Source organism: Trachinotus anak, unplaced genomic scaffold, assembly GCF_046630095.1.
Source record: "Trachinotus anak isolate AG129_WGS33_773 ecotype Australia unplaced genomic scaffold, CSIRO_AGI_Tana_v1 ptg000014l, whole genome shotgun sequence".
Lineage (NCBI taxonomy): Eukaryota > Metazoa > Chordata > Actinopteri > Carangiformes > Carangidae > Trachinotus > Trachinotus anak.
In genome coordinates this window covers 7,544,260-7,564,127 of record NW_027273865.1, presented here as the reverse complement: position 1 = coordinate 7,564,127, position 19,868 = coordinate 7,544,260, and the positions used below count along the sequence as shown (strand labels likewise).

At 41.0% G+C, this 19,868-nt stretch overlaps 2 protein-coding genes across 3 annotated transcripts in view; one reads left to right on the top strand and one right to left on the bottom strand.

Annotated features, from left to right (window-relative positions):
- Positions 1-944: 944 nt before the first annotated feature.
- Positions 945-12,701, bottom strand: rcbtb2 (regulator of chromosome condensation (RCC1) and BTB (POZ) domain containing protein 2). Its single transcript, XM_071496692.1, has 12 exons — positions 12,506-12,701; positions 11,054-11,188; positions 10,081-10,231; positions 7,764-7,930; positions 7,518-7,676; positions 6,701-6,808; positions 6,446-6,588; positions 5,980-6,170; positions 5,178-5,304; positions 3,009-3,148; positions 2,747-2,877; positions 945-2,626 (listed from the first exon to the last, which is right to left on the bottom strand). Exons 2-12 carry the CDS (start codon positions 11,177-11,179, stop codon positions 2,486-2,488), a joined length of 1,584 nt encoding a protein of 527 aa, XP_071352793.1. The 5' UTR covers positions 11,180-11,188; positions 12,506-12,701; the 3' UTR covers positions 945-2,485.
- A 1,418-nt stretch (positions 12,702-14,119) lies between these two features.
- The window catches only part of fndc3a (fibronectin type III domain containing 3A), a 47,733-nt gene continuing 41,984 nt past the window's right edge, over positions 14,120-19,868 (top strand). The window contains exons 1-3 of one of the 2 annotated variants that reach the window (XM_071495918.1): positions 14,120-14,437; positions 14,512-14,659; positions 18,666-18,809. In XM_071495918.1, the coding sequence (XP_071352019.1) occupies positions 18,699-18,809 (111 nt within the window). In that variant the 5' untranslated portion in view covers positions 14,120-14,437; positions 14,512-14,659; positions 18,666-18,698. Of the gene's footprint in view, positions 14,660-18,665; positions 18,810-19,868 lie in introns of both variants that reach the window. The other variant, XM_071495917.1, reaches the window with a different exon arrangement.

Genomic DNA, 19,868 nt, shown 5'->3' with positions numbered 1-19,868 from the left:
CATAATAATGGTCCTTATCCTCAAAGCCACATGCACATAAATTTAACATCATTTGTTTTGGGAGTGGCCATTCACTGGAAGCAACTAACTGAATTATCGTCTGTGAGCTGCTGATCTGGTTTTCATCACAAAATGCCCAAACATACGGTCTGCCAGGACTTGGCATACTAACAGGCTTGTAATGTTTGGTTTTAGTTGAGACTGTATCCGAAACAAAATCACCACTCTTTGACAGAAAGCTTATCTTGAAGGTGTCCCTGTTATTCTGACCACATCCTGGCCAGTAAAATTTCACTGATGAGACATCGTACTGTTGCACATGAGGGAACAAACAGGTATACACGCAATATATCAAGAGCTTCCTCTTGCAGGAAGACTCAGAAACTGTAGCTGTTACATCTAATTTTGCAAACATGAGTCATATTATATCATGTTGGACGTATGTTCAAATCATCTTCATTTCCTGTTTAAATGACACAAGCAATGTTACCGGTTGTATGTCTCTTATGACGTGATTTTCCCTGTTTCGTTTGTTGCAATTCAGCCAGTTTAAAATCAAATGTTGCTTGGGATATTTTAAGAGGAAACACACGCATGAGTTATAGCAACACTTTATTTGCGAGTAAGTGAGGAGTTCATCTTTGGGTAAAAGCATTTGATAACAGGGGGAGGCAGGAAAAAAAAAAAAAACACAGCGTGCATTCTGGGTACTCAGCAGGCATTTAGCACAGAAAAGGAAGCGTATCCGAGTTCTACACACTGTGTTTTGATGGCTTAGATGTGCAATTAGAAAAACACAGAGTTATCGCGGTTTATGTGACGTGTAACTAGTAGCAAACTGAACATTTGAGCTGGATGTTTTCTTCACTATTTTACATGGATGTCAAAGTTGTTAATTATTCCACAGCAGACCTCCAATCACAGCAACAACACATCCCTCAAACTACGCAGTTAATCATTTTATTACATTTTAGATTGTCACTGTCAGCAGTGTGCAGCATTTTCCATACAAAATGAGAACGCACAGGCATTTTAAGTGATTATCAAAATGTTCCAAAAAAAAAAAAACAATAATAATTGGCTTGTTAAAGTAAAAGCATTTTTTTACATTCTATTTAGACAGATTTAATGTGGAATCATCTGGTAACTACATTTAAAGACTGCGTGGTCCTATACTGTATGAGGCTTGGGCTATATTCAACACGGTCACAGTTGGCATTTACACGAAGCTAGTACTGTTTAATTACCATGAAGTGCTACCAGGGGAAAGACAAAAATAAACACTTGTAAAAAGAAGCAGAAGTTTGCTGCCAACATATTAATAATAAAAAATAAAAAAAAACAACACAATGTCCAATCAAACTTGTGTAAACATACCAAACTGCAATGAAACACAACTGAAAAAAAACAAAATCAACATCATCCACAGGAATCAGTATGCTGAGAGAGACACTGTTTTCAGCTGCACAGAGAGGGTTATTCTGAACACAAGTAAACACGCAGTAGGATGTGTCCTCATCGCTCAGAGTGTAACTGCAACTTTTTTTTTCTTTTTTTTTTTTTTTCTCCATCAGTCTGTTGACGGTGGCCAGAGCAACTGTCTACACCAAAACAGTGCAAATGTTCAGTCAATACAAACATCAAACGGCAACCATAACTTTGGTTGGCAATGGTGAACAACCGCAATATAAAAACACAAGGTGGCAAAAAAAACAAAAAAAAAAGTAACAATGACTTACACAAGAGAACAGATATTATTATCAGATCAGATATCAACTAGATTTGTTCAGAAAAAGGTTAAGTTGCAGATTCATAAAAACAGGAGAACAGCTTGTGTGTTTTTCCTCATTAAATACTACTTCTCAATCCAGACAGTTTGAGAATCAAGGCTTCAAAGAAAAGCAGCACAACGTGAAAGGTCAATTCATGGCTGACTTGTTTGTGGCTGATCACTTCCTGTCACTACTGATCAGACATAATGTGCTATTCTTTTATGTACTGATAAAGGGCAGTGCTTTAAAAAAAAAACAAAAACCAAACACTTTAGCGTGCAGTATTTTCAGGTGTCCTCTTTGAGATGGTTGCTGCCCTGCACCACATCCGTCTGGTGACAGACTTGATCAGACACCAACCTCAGCCAAGCATACAGTCCATATCGCACAGACGACCACCGTGGCGCATCTTTCTATTCGGCCTCTGCACTGTCTGCTTGTGTCTGGACTAGTGGTGTAATCCAATATTTACCCCCCCCCCCCCCCCCCCCCAAGCAACTGATGTGTTTGGGTAAGGTTTAGGGCAGCAGCACAGAGGCATCACTTAGAAGGTGAAACCTTAAACCCTTCGCCTCTCCAGTGTTTACATCGCCAGTGACACGTCTTTGAAGTGCTGAGCAGCCTCGTGTTTACTTTGGTCTAGGGTCGACACTCAGCACCTCAGTGAGCTTAAAGCTCATTGTGTTGGATCCATCACCACTGAGGCGCTCTAGTCAGTTTTTGAAGGCCCCGTAGCGGCTGGCTTTGCTAATGAAGTTCTTGAGCAGGTCGTGGTCCATGTCTGCAAAGGCCTGGGTCTGCGTGACAGCTGTTAGGTGGTTGACGCAAAACTTGAAGCAGAACTCCTCCAGGTCCTAAAAATGAAGAGGGCTGTCTGGTCAGTGCTGAGGAGTATAACTGACTAGCTACTGTGAAGGCACCCACCACCACCACCACCACAGTGTCTGACTGTGTGTCAGGGGCTATAAGCTTACCCGCGCCTCATACTTGACAGCAGCAGAGAGCAGAGTGATGGCGTTCTCCTCAGAGATGCCTCTCTTGATCGTTTCCTGGCACAGCCTCTTCAGCCTCGTCTCCCGGTAGAAAGTGGCCAAATCCAGCAACCCTACACACACAGATACAGAAACACACACACACACACACAAACAACACACACAGGAGAGTGTGTTTAAGTCTTATGCACTGACTCTGAGTGCTCTGAGTGTGTAAAAGACTGTGCTTCATCCTTGGCCTTACCAATAGCATCCTCTGGTGGCAGGTTAATAGTGTCTGTGTAGAGGTACTCCAGAAAGGCTCTGTACACCAGGTACGAGAACTGGTGGATTTCTATGGCGTCATCATCCGTTTCGTTCAGCAGTGCACGGAAATGCTCGCACCTGAAGAGGAAGAAAAGGTCACCAACGTCACTTCCTGTTTTCACCTACTCATTGCACACTACTGCTATTTTGCTCATCATGTGGTAGTGATTCAAAAACAATCTGCCACTTTCCAAGAACTGAAACAGAGGTTTGCATGAATTTGTTGTCAGAGAGAGATTATCACTGTGAGGCAAAGCAGAGCAAACTGCATCACCACCCAATGAATGTGTCAGCAGCCAGTTATCCGATTTTCATACTGAATGGAAATCAGTGCCGATAAAGAAGTAAAAAGCATCTTTTTAAAACATTCAGCTTCAATATTAATTACTGTGTATATGATCAGTAGTCAAGTAGCCAAAAATCTGGCCATAATGTTCCTTCATTTCTATTCTATCTATCTGTTATATAAAGTATGTATGTTTGGCTGTTGTAGCCCACCGTGTTAATTATCATTAGTGTTCACTGACTGTGTTTTCTTCCCCATGTGTGATTCATCTGAATTCCATCACTACGTAATTTCCCCCAAGATTAATAGCCCTTATCAAGTATTATAGTAACAGCTATGGTTCTTTTTTTCAAGATACTGTAATAATTATTGTTACAGTGCATCAAACTGAAAAAACACATTTTACAAATTCATGCACTGTTAACTCAAGACTCAATCTTCAGGCCATTATACACTTCCTGAGGGAAAGTGGAGGCACTCTGCCAACAACTATAAACCACAGGCTTTTTTCATATTTGTTCCTTATGGCTTTCTGCATTTTAAATACTGATTGCCTTTTTTCTTTTTCTTGTTTTTCTACAAATTTCCCTTCACTGCTAATGTCCATCCATCCATTATCTATACTGCTGGGGGGGGGGGGGGGGGGGGGGAGCCAATCCCAGCTGACATACTAATGTGTACTGGCTCAAAACACTGCCTGTCTATCATTTGATTTCACGTCATGGCTGAACAAACAACCGAGTGGCTCATCCTTTAACTGCAACCTCAAACATATCATTGGCATGCAACCTCGCCAAAGCAGGCGATTTTGGCCGCTACATATCCGTGTGAACATGTGCACTAAAGGTTGATGTCGCAGACAGTCTGGCTCCTTCCTACTGACAGTGCAAAAGAGCAGGGGACCGGAACGCAGATACTTTGTGTCCAAGTGTGGTTATAAAAAGAAAAACGGGAAACAATAGGTCTGTCTTTGCTTCCCCGTGACATTAACAGGAAAGATGAGGAAACGCTGTTCAACAGATGGTGTTTAAATATGGGAAATGCAGCATAGTAGGTATTTAACATATATGCATCTTAAATTCACTATCAAAGAAAGACGGCTCAGTGCATTGTGGCCGTCATGAGGGCTGCTCAACTAACAAAATGATTTGTTTGTCTTGACGTCCTGTTTCTATAATTAACAATCACACAAGCGTGCAACATCAAAGTGTGTTTCTGTTCCCCTAAAAATCCCAGTGTGGCAGAGCCAGCACCTTCATCACTCATGACCAAGCACAACCTCTGAATGTGAAAAAAAAAAAAACACTCATGTGACTAAAATGAAAGTCTGGATGGAGAAGCTGAAGGAAGAAAGGGAAAAAACATCTCTTAAAAAAAAAAAAAAACACAAGTCAAGCAAAGATGAAAAGAGATGGCCGATCATCAGAGGAGAGGAAAACCTGGAGATTCGGTTTAAGAATCATCACGTGCACCCAAAAGAAATTTTTCATTTAGTCACTGTAAGGAAGAACCACAATGAGCCAAGACGGAAATCCTAAACAAGGCAAGTGCAGCTCAAAATGTTTGCACACACTGTCCACCTCTCCAGACACACTAGCTTCTCTAATGTCATGTGACTGAATTTGAACTGTGTGGTTTTTCTAAAGAGTCTATGCACTGAAATGTATTTCAAAAAGTTAATATTAAGGGTCAAAAACTAAAGGTGAGAAAATAATCATAGAGATGTGTAAACATTGTGATTTTTGCCAATATGCAAAATAATTACACTAACCAAGCAGCACATTTTCATTTTCAACTTGATGGGGCGTTTGTTTTCTGTACCTGATTTTCAGCAGCGCTTTGTGAACATGGATACACTTCCCATCAACCAAGAACTTCAGGTCTGAAATCTCGGGGCTGTCAAACTCTTTCTTCAAAGACTGGGCCACGGTCAGGTAGTCGTCGCCATCTGACAAAAATATACAACATAGGTTTTGTTAAAAGAAGAAAAAAAATAAATAACAAAATGTGTTCTGATAAATGAAGTGGTGCATGTCACTTTAAAAGGTAGAGCACCTCTGTACAGGGTACGCAAATACAGCCTTTTATTGAAATCCCAGAGATGACCATTTAAAACGATGCCTTTAGACCCTCCAGGTGTGACTCCCTCTGGTAGACATTGTAAAAAGGGAATCGCAGATCTAATTGGAATCACTACTTGTTCCTCGAGCACCACAGTTGAACAGGTAACAACAGAAGAAGACTGCATTTCTGAGAGGGCTGATGATTTCAGTTAAGAGAGGGATGTCATTAACTTTACAAAACAGAGCATAAACAATAAAACAAGATCTAAAAGTGACATGTTTATCGGATGTAGCTGAGCTCCAATAAGATCAGGAGATGTATGATTGTTTGACGTAGAGAGGAAACAGAGTTTCCTGTTTATTTCTTAGACCACTTCCAGGAATTTGTACCTTTGACACACAGACATGTGCCCACAGCATGAGATGATTACCTCTGACCAGTCACAAGATCAATGGGACAACGTGTCAAATGGTAAATTTTAAAAATCCTTGATCATTGGGGATGTCTTAGTTCTGGGGCTCTGCTTTTACAAACCTTTACATTCTTACACCACGCTTACCCACTGAGAGGAGGTGCCATGTGACTGCAGGTGTGGCGAAGCACGCAAACACGTCGTCTGTGCTGCTGAAGTGGGTGAGGTGGGGGCTGGCCACAGCCTGACCTCGACACTGACCCCACATCAGAACCTGCCCGCTCTGGGTCTTGGCAGCAGACGTGTGGCTGGTGTGACATGCAGCCACCTCCACCATCCTAGTGACACAAACGGAATTTAAACCTTGAAGTTCTACTAATGTATAGCCTCCTTATGCCCACTGCATGTTAAAATATGTTGAATATGTCTAATATAGAGGCAAAGAGGGTACTGTATTAGAGACAAAAAGAAGCAGTCTTCTCTGGAGACCACAATCAACCTCTTACTTCTCTGTGTTTTACCATATATGCTTATCTCACAGGATGTTGTCATGCAGCCCTGAGCAGAAAGCTTTCACTGCTAATTTAGGTCAGGGTAAAAATAAAATACTAACCTCTCCTTGTCTGTGTTTATTTGAGTGGGGAGAGCTTGGTTACTCTTATTGCCTGTTCCCAACTGCCCATAGGAGTTGGCTCCCCAGGCGTAAACAAAGCCCTCGTCTGTAAGTGCCAATGTATGTGCATATCCACAGGCAACCTGCATATAGAGGAGAGAGTTTAATTAAGTTGAACGTTAACTTAAATAAATAATAATAATAATAAAAAAAGACTGGGCTCCATAGGAATTCTCTTTCTCTCTAGGCTCTTACCTGGATGACGTTGACACCTTGGAGAGCAGCGATCCTGCATGGGGTCTGCTGATTTCCATTGTTGCCCAGGCCTAGCTGTCCATTGCAGTTGTAGCCCCAACCATAGATCTACAAAAGGGGGACAAATTGAGACAATGCACGCAACATATGTAGGCATTGATTCACCTTCTTTTGGTGGATGTACGTTCTGAGATGTCTGCATTGCATTACTGAAAAAATCAGAATTAGAATGAAAATACTTTATTGATCCCAAGGGGGAAATTAAGTTATATCGCAGTGGCTCCCTCAAGGAAGGAAATGTAACAGCGAAGAACGGAGAATAACATAACATTATAGAGGTAAAGATAAAATATAAATAAACATAAAATGTAAAAATATGTCCATGTACTCTAATATACAAATAAACATTATAAATATGAATGCTACAATATATTGTGTACCTGCACAGTTTAAAATTGCACTTATCAACAGAAAACAGAGGCACTGAAATATTGCACTCAAATAGCGGATACTGTCGTCTTGGTGGAGAAAACACAGCAACTTTTGCATTATATCATATTATTATTATTATAATTATTATTATTGATGACAGCATTATCATTATATCAGGGCAAAAATGAGATTTCTCCCATCTAAAGAAAAAAAGGTAAAAACCTCTATTGTACAAACTGCTTCACTCATTCAGAGTGACACACGTTTTTATTAACCTCCTCTTTAAAGAAAAAGTTACGGGCTGCTGACTGCCAAAAACTTAACCTACTGAGAGCACTAATTCACTTATTCATGTTCACATCTGCAGATTGATGTGACCCATTACCTCTCCATTGTCCAGAACAGCCATAGAACAGAGCTGACCGCAGGCTATGTTAACCACCACTTTGTTCTGCAGGCAGCTGCTGACCCGGCGCGGTGTCGGCTGGTTGGCAGTAGATCCTGAACCGACTTGGCCTGAGTTGTTGTAACCCCATGCATACACCTGAGCACAGACATTAAATGATCACCGTCTAAAGAAATATACAGCTCGAGCAGAGAGAAACTTACAGTAATTCAGAGGATAATTCACCTCTCCGTCAGTTGTGAGGGCGATGGTGTGGTGAGAGCCACAGGCCACCTCTGTCACTCTCTTGCTCAGGAGGTTGGTGGACACCAGGGCAGGGGTCAGTCCGTGGTTGGTGGTGCCGTTACCGAGTTGGCTGTAGCCATTGTGGCCCCAAGCAAACACCTCTCCATCTGCACAGCAGCAGGCAAACTTTTATTCATGTTGTCACAGTGGTTAATATTTTATAAAGAGATAAGAGGCAGTCACATCATTTACAGCACAGACTCAGGACTACTCTCATTAGAGATGACAAGGCAAATGAACATTTTTGTTTAATTGGCATTTTTGAAACTGATGACTTCAATGTATTTTCGGGAGAAGCACCATAATCACACACACACACACACACACACACACACACACACATATAAATAGAGCAGACAAATAGGTAGCATGCTAGCACAGATCACATCAGTGAGGTGGCAACTAGTATTCATCTTGTATTATCAATTGCTGCAATATTTTTGTTAAATTACTGTTATTTTTAATCTATTATTATGATATTATGTCAAACACGATGTTTTAGAAAATGGAAGCGATGGAATGAATTACTAACTGTCAGAACTGATAGGGAGTTGGTTAGGGGCTGCCCATTTTGCAACCCAGTGACAGTCCATGGAAAATGGGAGTCATCACGGGCTGCACTGTCTGCCCCATCCTGTTTATCATGGGAATGAATCTGCTCATAGCAGGGAAGGAATCCAGAGGGCTGATGACGGAGACCAGCACCCGCCAAGCTCCAATAAGAGGATATATGGATGACCTAACCATAACAACTTCCTTTCATGTACCTGAGGGCACTTGATGACTTAGCAACATGAGCAAGAGTTAAGTTCAAACAAAGGTAGTCTAGAAGCATTGTGAAATGGGAAAGTGAACAGCAAGTTCCAGGTACAGGTCCAGGTAGCGGTTGTACCATCAGCTGAGGGAAACCTAACAAAATGTCTAGAGAAGTGGTGGGGTGTCTCCCTCGTTGACAGAAGCAACGTATCCGGGCCAGTGAAACAGGTAGATGAATGGCTGTTACTGATACAGGAAACATGTTTACCAGGAAAATTCAAGGCCTGGACTTTTACAGCTACACCTATCATCAGTGGTCAAAGAGTTCAAGGTAGCAAAGTGAAGGGTTGAGATGATGTACAGCAATGAAAAGGCCAGAGGGACAAAGAGGAGCCTCCTGCAGCTGGCACACACTTGGGACATAAGGTTGGAACATGGTAGAAAACTACACTTTCCCCAGGTCGTCCAAACATCCTTGAAACCCAGTATAGGGCCTCATATGGTCTGAGGAGGCAAAGAGGATCATCACAATTGAACTGAAAGACCCATCAGAAGATGGAACAGGAGACACCTCGGTGAGGAAGGCCACCACGCGCTACGACCTGGTACAACACTGCAGGGACAAAGGGCAGCAGACCAGGCTATTTTCAGTTGAGGTCGGCTGCAAGGGTTTTCCAATGAAGTCCATGTGGAAGATCCTCAAATCTCTGGGAATAACAGGAAGGGAGAGGAATACAGCTGCTTGAAGGTTCAGGGAGGCAGCGGAAAGAACCTCTTGTTGGCTCTAGACAGGTGGGGTGAGTTGAGCTCAAAGCCAGGAAGAGATGGGCAGTGACTGGTTCAGGTTCAGTAGCATTGTTTCTACACCCTGATTGGACTCCAGTTGTACTAAATACAATCGATTGGACGTAATTTGGAGAGGCACACTCCTGTCTATGTAAGGTCTCACAGCTGACGATGCATATCAGAGCAAAAACCAAAGCATGAGGTGGAAGGAACTGCCTGCAGAACTCATCTGGGGAAGGCTGCAAAAACATTTCTGCTGCATTGAAGGTTCCCAAGAGCGTGGAAACCAGGACGCTTCCTTGAGCTGGCCGCCGGCCAAACTGAGCACTAGCTGGTCCTTAAAGGGTTATGTTAAATTCATTTTGTATTCTTTTTGATGCAAAATTTTGCTACCAGTTCACTATCAAATAAGCAGAGACACCGAACTGTTAAATGCAAGCGTACAAGCCACACACTTGTCATTTTTTTAATTTCTTAAGTAAAACTGAAAGTATCATGCTCCAATAAATATATTTATTTGACTTTTTGAAGTATTATATATTAATATGGGGATTTTTTTTGATGTAATATTTTAGCAGCAATGGTACCGCATCATCATAAACCCAGACTCTAGACATCTGCATCTGTCATCCTGTTTGTCTGTGGTGTCATTCTTCTGCCTCCTGAGGAAATGTTGCCCTTGGGGGACAAATAAAAGTTTTCTGAACTGGATTACCTGCAGTGGCGATAACCACATGTGGTCCTGTTCCATAGCTTAGGGACACAATCTTCTTTCCACACAAGACATCAATCCTGCGCGGCTCAATAGTGCTTTGAAGGTCTCCGAGCCCTAAACAGCCGCTGCAGTTTGTGCCCAGAGCAAAGACCTGCAAATACCAAACATCACTGCTGAAATGCTTCTGATATAAATAAATGAAACATAAATGCATCACTCTGGTGTTTACTGATATATGGTAAATATCTGGCGAGTAGACATGCTGGCAGCAGACTAAATAGCAACAGTCTCTGGTAGGACTACAACATAGCTTAAAAATAATGAAAAAACATATTTTCTTAATCAATTGTTGTTTGTATTATTTGTTGTCTGTTAATTCTCTAAAATGTCAGAAAATAGAGAAAATATCCCTCGTAACTTCCCAGCGCCAGTGCAGATATTTTTTGAAGATTAATTTTGTGTCGAGGGATTAACTGATTAATGGACTAATCATTCAAGCAATATTCACAGCCGAATTAAACTACATCTGCAGCCAAAGTATAATCTTTTGTGAGATTCTGTTATCAGAAACATTTAGTAGCATCTGAAGTGAAATCCATCATTACTTTTTTTTTTTTTTTACACTACATGCACTGAAACATAAACTGTTTGTGCTACAGGGACAAACGAATGAGCAAGGGTAGAAAGATGGAGGCACGCTCTCCACCTTTCCATGGGATAAAAATGGAGCTTGCTCGGGTATTAGGCCTGTATGGCTAAAGATAGCCTCATTCTATCTGCTTATCCCTGTGTCTGGAGCTGCACCTTGTATCAACCAGAGAGTGAGAGGCCTGCAGCAGTTTTCTATCAGCTTTTAAACAGAAAAAATAATCAAACCAGTATTATAAAAGGAAATTAAATCTATTGAGTCTTGCAAAACATCTTCCTGTAAACAAAAGGATTAAAGGGTCATTGCTGAAAGCCCAAGTGTTACCTCATCATTAACTGTGACATAGAGGGCTTCGTTTGCAGCACTGCCAAAGACACATGCCTGCCGGATAAGCCGTAGTTCCTCAGGAGGAAGGAGTGCAAACACTGGCCACTTCCCCACGTCCAGCATAATACTAAGCTATGAAATGAGGAGAAAACACAATTAAACTGATGTGAATGTGAGTCATTCAGATCTTTCCATTTCAAAATACAACGCACAAAAGCTGCACATATGGGAAAAGGCCTTAGTGATAAGCTCTGAATCAAAAATCTACCAGAAATGTTGTATTGTGTGTTGTCTACATTTATTCTTTTAACATGTGCATGTTCCTCATGCACCATACTTGGGTATTCTTGTAAGAATGAACTGATTCATACAGAAAAGTCAAATGCTGAGTCACAGTCAGGCACAACAGAGTTGTCATGTTAAAGCCAGTCCTGCTCCAGTTAAGAAATCCTTGACTGCATGTAAATCACACTGTTTCTTTTATATTACAGTTATTAAAATTCATCTGGCAAAATCAGAACAAAAGAAGGTCAAACTAGAGACATATTGGAAATTGGAAAGTAAGCATTGCACAGTCTGCAGCAATAAATGCATAAACTGAAACCTGAGTGGATAAATTATCCACTAGATTTTCTGCATCTCATAAGTGCCCAGGGTCACACACAGCCTCTGGGCACTCAGCCCAGAAAGATTAAAACATGTATGTGTATTGACTGAGGTAAACCCATTAACCTGTGTTTACTGACATAATGAGTGAAGTCCAGGTTATGTTGGACTCTGCTTTTTAATTTAGATCATGCTGTTTTCAAGGTGTATATATAGGGTGTAACCACACCACCCAAATGGATCTGAAATAGATGAGGTTGGCTCGGTTTTTTCCAGGATCGATACATGCTCATGAAACCTTCTTGCCTATTTGTATAATGCTGCCTCCCTCTCATCTCATCTCATATCACACTATGCAAAAAACCTATTAAGGGAATAGCACATTTAACATGACTAACACAGACACCGGGCCCGCCTGTTTGTCATAACTAATGAACTCCCAAGTTTAAAAAAAATATCTGTTTTACTTTAAGTCACAGTTGTATCTGACAAAAAAACACATTGATTGTATCTCATTGAGCAATTACATGAAGTTGCACCTGGCATGAACCCACGCCTTACAGTATGAACGCTTCCCCGCCCCAACCACTCGCGAAGCTTATATGAGATGTTTAACACTTCAGATCGACAAATGCTAATGAGGATACAAACGAACAACGCAAAAAAACTGGGCATGTTGCAGCCTGAGTTTGCAAGCTGGCCACATGAACATTAAAGAAGTACTAAAATTCGCAGTAATGATCAGCTAGAACAGTACTGTCCTGCAAAAACGCTGTCAAGCTAATTAGCCTAAGAGTGTTGCTGCTGCTAGGAGCCGCCGATGGCTCAAACTGTTGACATTACCTTGCTGTTGGTTCTAGCTAGTGTTTCGTCCGCGATGTCGTTTTCTAATTGACAGCGACACTGAGAAATTGTCAGCCAACATATTTGGCGAATCAAGTTGCTGATGAAATCATGTCGACAGTCTGATATTCTATAACTTCACATCAGTTGCTGTAGTTGCACCTTGTTATAGTTAGCTTTAATCGCTACACCACCGACTGTAAAAAAAAAAAAAAAAGAACAACACCACCTCCTTACTTCCTGTTGGTACATGGTGCGTTCACTGAAAGTCGGAACTTGCAACTTCCAATGTTTATTAGCGATTATTTATTTATTTATTATTCTTGACTTATTTCTATGCCTCTATAGACTCTTTGTATTGGACGCTGCATGGAAAACAAACTAACTAACTCAAATAGAAAAATGATAGGAGGGAAAGTAAGACACATACAGCAACCAGCTGTCATTAATCTGTCTCAAGGGCTCATTAGGAATTCATTCAGTTTTGAGGAAGAGGGCTGCTTTTCACTTCGAATACTATTGTCCACTGTGGCAAAAGAAACTTGGTACTCCTTTATGAAGTCCAGCAGGTGGAGCAATGGAGAAGCCTAGTCTTAGTATATGTCAATCCATGACACAAGCACTTGTTTGTCCCAAAGCTGCACAGACACTCATTTGCTCATACTTAAATTCAAAATAAAATCATATGTATTAATAAGTATCATTTGTGCCTTTGGAAATAAGCCTTGAAGTAATATTTCAAATACATTTCCATTTTCATGTGCACCTTTTGACGGATAAATAGTAGCTCAACCCTCAATCTGTTGTTTTGCTTATTTTCCTGTCCATATAATTGTGCATATATGAATGATTTTTGATTGGTTTAACAATTGTGATGCTAAACTGTCTATAAGTCTAAGTCAGAGTTTGGCACTGCAACATATCATGAAATGTAAAAGGATTCCCAGGACAGGGAAATGCTATAGTGGATTTGCTCAAAATTAGCTGCTGAGGTTCTGGATTGTGACTGGTGCATTCTTTGTGATGTTACCTGTCAAACCTCGGTATCAAATTCCTGAGACTTTGTAATAATTGCAAGGCAGAGCTATAGAAATTAACCATCATTCGTGTAATCAGGTTTTCCACCTTTGACTTTATACATTTCATTATACAATGTCACATATTAATGACATTAGAATTTCATATGAGACAGATGGATAGATTATTATTTTAAAAAATGTAATGTTAAAGACGGTGATAGTTTACGTATTTGCACTTATAGTAATTACATTCCCCGACAAGAAACACACTAAAAATGAATGGACAGTAATAATACCCTGTAAAAGCGATATGATGATGTTAAGGTGGACTGGAAATTTCCAAGTAGAAGCTGGCTACAGTTCAGCATTGTCTCGGTACATTTGTAACTAAAGTTCGTACTAAAATGACTCGAAAATTATTTCCCTCGATTGGCACATGGTACACATAACTCTCTGCAACTGACACCGTGGACGAACCGATCACAGACACGTCAACCTTAAGGTTTTCATGTGAGTCATGAAAATGTAGGTAGACTTATGAAGTTCATTTTAACCGTACTGGATATCGACCACGTCCCCGGTACCGACCAAATTAAACGAATGTGACAAATTAGAAATGTTTCTCCACACTATCTTGGAATTTGGGATTCGTCATGATTTGCTGTAATACGCATGCGCGCAGAGCCCTGTAAGCGATGGCGAAATTCCTGTGTTTTATGCAAGGAGTAGGGCTGGATGGAAAGTTATCTCGATAAAACTGGCAAATCGGCTGACGTTATCGATACTTAGCACCGTCACTGTCGCTCGCTACTTGCTTCTATTTGTTTTAGGTGTAGTTAAAACAAGCGATCGTCGTTCATATTACGAGAAGAGCACATCTTCATCTTGCTAACTATTAGCTGGACAGCATTAGGTAGCTAACGCTAGCATGTTACATTTTGCCTTGCCCTGTGTTTATCTGGGTAGCTAGCAAGTTATCCGTCTCAGGTGTTGCAGAAAGTAGCTGGTCACCGGAGCTCGCTGACGTTCAACATTTGGGGGAAGAGCTGCAGATCATCATCATCATCATCATCATCATCATCACTGTGCATCGGCTGTGTCAGTCCAGACTGCTGCTGCTGTGCCTACTGACTGAGTGAGTAACGTTAGCTGCGCTGTTGGTAATAACTCGCCTGTGTTGCTGACAGTCTGTCTCATAAGGAAACTCGAAATAAACGTTAAGGTTACCGTTTGTGAACGAGCTGACTGCAGTGTTATACCGCAGTTAGATAACGAGCAGCCATGATATAACGCCAAGCACACACACATGTAGCTAGAGTAAACAGTTGTCTTGGCTGCAAGGTAGCTAATCTAGTCAACTTCAGGAACATTATCTGTGAACGGTGACTTTCGTGTTAATAAAGCGACATGTTAAACACAATTGACAGAGCTGGTAACAATGATATTGAGTGACTAAGTTGAGCTACGTCAGACACATGCACTAAATGGACAGCCAGCTGTTGCTCAGTGTGACGCTGACTGACATGAGAAACATTTCTGTAGGTGTTCCAGCTGAACCCCCACATTAAAGTTTTGATAGAAAGCTGGATGCGTTTTAGGTTTTAATGCGAACTGACGACCGAAATGTCTTGCTCATCATACAGTCGAGGCCTTGTTTTTCCTCATCATTATCATTAGTTTTGTTTATACTTTTGTCTGATTCTTAACAATAGGGAATAAGCAGAAGTGTTGTCTGGACATAAAAAGCCTATTATTGTAACTATTCAGGGTGCCCCCCCCCCCCCCCCCCGTTTCACCAAAACTGTAACTGAGAAACAGCTGTTGTCAACTGCTCTCTTGGCCACAGTTAAATATTATGTAAAATCAGGGCAACAACAGATGTTGCCACAATTTCGATATAGAAGTGTTTACTGTACTGTAACAGGAGAGGCAGTGCACAGGCGTCAGTGTAATGCAACCACAGCTGGTGTTTTTCACTGGTTTTTAATAGGAGGCTTTGGTGACTTCTGATTATTCATCAACAACTTTTATAGCCACATATTTACCTAGAGGAGGCAAAGGAAAGAGAGGAAGTACCGGCACTGTGTATTCATATTTCAGTGACGGTAATGGGCACTCAGAGTATACAAACTATCTTAAAATCACCCACTCACACTCATAAAATGACATCATATTTGGGGGAAAAAAACCTCATTTCCTGTGCGAAAACCTTCATTTCCTGTGTTAGAAAGAATTACACTTTGGGCTTTACTAAAGTGTGTGAAAGGTGGGCAGTCAGGGGCAAATGGAAAGTAGAGATCTCCTTCTCTTTTGCTTCTTCTCCTTTAACTGACCCCTAGGAAGCTGCTGTGAGTGTGTTCACAGCAAACAATTTAAGACATGAACATGGATTTACTTGAAGTTGGCTTAGAGTAATATACCAAGTGATTGACTTGGAGGCCTAATGACTACAGAAGGAGGCTGCCATCATCTAAAGCCTGCAAGTAATACTGGGCTAATCTCATGTCAGCCCTCTACTGCAGCAATAGTTCCCTCAAATCCAGTTCATTGACCATCACACTGTAAACTGACTTTGTTGTTTAAGCTTAAGGAGGGGAGGGGCTAAAGCTGACAGATAAGCCAGATCACTGTCAGGTATAGGGGCGCATGCGCTAGATTGTAATTAGGTTCAAGGACACAAGTTACATTTCTCTCATGGTGTTCTGCTGTTTTTTGACCAAATTTTTCATAGCTATGTGATCCTGTTAAAACTTTTTTATCCCTGAGGGTGGCCTCCTTAGTCTTATTTCATTGCAAAGTCTTAAAAGAAACTCTATCTTCTCTGGATCTCTCACAGGGCTTGGTTTGAGCTTATGTATATCTCCCTGGCTGGTATGCACTTGTTGATTGCTTGAATTTAGTAGACATAAGCCACATGGTCAGCTTTTGGATATTCGACTAATGTGGGGAAGTTTCTTTAAGGTTGCCTCACCATGAGAGGACATGTTTGCTGATGTTCGTTGATAAACTCATCCTCTCTAGTAGGCTGCTTCAAACAAACCTCTTTTTGAGTATATCATGGCTCATGGCTTGCCATTTGATTTTGTGTTTTCATATGGACTATACAAGTACCACGTAAAGGGAGCATGCAACATGTAGCGTGGACAAGTACCCAATAGAAGTAATATACAACATAGACTCCCACGACGGCACTGATGGGACTTTCCAGTGACTTTTGCCTACATGGCATGTTTATATCCAATAAAAGAAAACACATCAACCCCCTGTTTGGGCTGTGATCAGGCCTGTTTAGTTTGGATGGAACAGCTGGACTGACCTGGCTGCTCACTGATGCCATCAGAAAATATCTTTCACAGTAAACAAGTGGGTAGCTGTGCCACAAAGTGTGCTAGTGCATGACTAGCTGTGGAAAACAATGAATGTGTTTAGAAATTAATTATGATGTGCATCAAATTCCCACTCAGTGAGATTCAGCTTGTCACTATGTTCTTACTGGAAACAACTGTGCATTTAGAGGTTTTTCACCTCATGTCTGATGGCTTTTATGCTAGAGGAGGCTGATTTTTCAATTACTAAATAGACCTTAATATCATAAAATAAAAATACAAATTTCACCAGTAATGGAGGATAGCAGATATGTTTACCCTGTCACCCACCTATCATATTCTAAAAGTATGTGTGTGTTTTTGTATCCAGTGTTTGTCACTCTGTCATATTGGTTATAATATTAACAAAAACACTTGCAGCATACTTAGAGAGCGATAGATATTTCTTAGTGATCAGTATGATCCTATCAATTTGCAACACTGAGTACAAATATCCACATCTATCCATCTCTTCATCCAGCCATAATTTCAACCATCCAGCCTTCATTTTTATAACTTGCTTAGATCCTAACAATAAGAATCCCTAGAATGTTACAGTTAAACAAAATACCTGCAAAAAATTGTTTCTCTCCAGACATGTTTTAAACTATGTAAAAAATACTATGCTATGCTATGATTAATATTTTGTTTAACATGGTTTGCCCACATAAAAACTGAAGAAGAAAAAAAAGACTGGAAAACTGGGGCTAGAAGCAAGTCCACGCTTACTTCCTCACTGAGAAATTCTGGATCAGGCCTTGTGCCCTGCCCACCACCGCTGCTTGAAACAGCAGAGTGTATCGAGATGGTTGGTGTTAGAGAAAACATTGAATCTGTGTTAGACTCAGGAGGTTGTTTAGGAGTGAGGAGTTTGTCTTGCACTAAAATCAGCAACTAGAAGATGTATTAGAACAGTAAGCATAGTTATTAGTTCATATTTGTTAGCCTGTAACTGGCAGTGGCTGACACAGTGTCAGTGGCAAACTCTTGCTCTCTGTGCTGAAAATGTTTCGGTGACCAGTGAAAGAACATTGTATATAGTTAGCAGTGGAAACATCAGAGAGACTCAGCCACATGTTTGAGCCTCAGTCAGACCCAGACTCAGAAGAGGGGTCTGTTGTGCACTAAAAGTGGTGACTAGAAGACATATTAGAACGCTTAGCGCAGTTAGCATCTTTTATTTGTTTATGTAGTTTGTTAGCCTCTAACTGGCAGTGGCTGACACAGTGTTAGCGGTTGTGCTAATGCAAACTCTTGCAATCTGAACTGACAACGTTTTGGGTTTTTTTGCCCATCCCCCCTGTCCCTGCAAGTTGGTTCTTTAGGTTATATGACATATGAAACCCTGGTTGTCTGAAACCGTTTTTATGAGACTGTCATTGGTTCACTGCAGTTTCAAAGTGGAAATGTGCAGTCATGGCGTTGACTGCTTATTTCACTCAGGATAGTTCTTGCATTATTTAAAAAAAACACCTTATGGACATGTTAACTTCATCGGAGAAAATAACCGGCAAGCATTGTTAATCATAATTTTAACACACATGTAACTGTACACATTTTTGTCTAGTTAATAAAAAAAAGCAGTCCCAATAACATACAAATACAGGTGGTCATATGTTCATAATGTACAGTGGTAGAGGAGAGAGAGAAGCCCCATCCTGTGGGCACTCTGGGTAAATGTAGGCTTCAGCACAGGTCTAATGATAAGACAATGATGCCACAAACTTTTGCAGTATACTTTGTACATTTCCACTGATCGCTGTGTCTTTGTTGCAGGAGTACCTCTTCAGTGGTGTGAATGAGGGAGACATGGCAGACCACACCCCACCTCTGGAGTCCGGCCAGCTTCTTAGCTCTGAACTCCCAATCTTGGCTTCACCACCACCCCCAGCCATGGTCAACGGGGATGGCCCCCAGCAGGTACGCTCAGACCCCTCTGCCCTTGTTGGTCACACTTGGTGCCCAAGTGTGACCAACGAAGTGTGACCCTCGTTGGTCACACTTGGGCAATCAAGTTATAGCCCAAATGGACTTTTAGCAATGCTACTACGTTCATGGACGTAATCGGTGCAAATTGGTGAGAAATTTTAGCGGGTGCACTTCAAGCACTTCAGCACTTACTCAACAAGTAACAGTAACGCTAGAGGCAATGACATAGTATATGGTTAGACCAGCACCAACAGGGAAACACTAATATGCCATTCGTCCTGATCTGTAGTCTAGCAGAGGCTGGAGCCAGGGCTCTGTGTGTCAGGCAATAATAAATCCAAAAGGTGTCTGAAACCCTGCACATAGAGTTGTGTGACTGTAGAAAAGAAACAGCACTGTGTGAATTTAAATTAAAATTTTTTTTAATTGATATTAATTTTATTAATGTCAAGATTGGAAGAATAATCAAGACTCCAATATCTTATTATCCAATATCTGTATTTTCAGAAAAAATTCTTTCACAATGTTGCGTTCCTGTAAACTCAATCTAACTTAGTCTCATAATTGCAAATCTGTTTTCTGATACATTTACATTGAGAACACTATTTCAGTATCTTCGTCTTCTGAAACCTAAACCGTTTTGTTTGTTTCAGATGCTAAACAAAGTATGCAGATATGTTTCTTACTCAGATAAGTATTGAAACAACCCCAGACACATTTGCTGTCCTTACTGCAGTTGCTCTTGGAACATATTTCATGGGCAACAGGTGCTTGTTAGTTATGAGCCACATATCTCTCAGTTTTCATAGCAGCCTTTCCTGAATGGGTACAGGATATGGAGTGATACCCCCTCCCCCCACCACCCCAATCATCTCTTGTCAGTATCAGAGTGAGGTTGAGAGGCCCTGACAAGCCTGGGTGATTTCCTTGTCATTTTGATGGTCATCAGTTCGATTTGGTTAAGTTTCCGTGACTTCCTGGGGGACTGCATGGAACCCACAGTGATATCTTTCCTGTCATTTCCTCAGTCTTATGCAGTTTATCCAGATA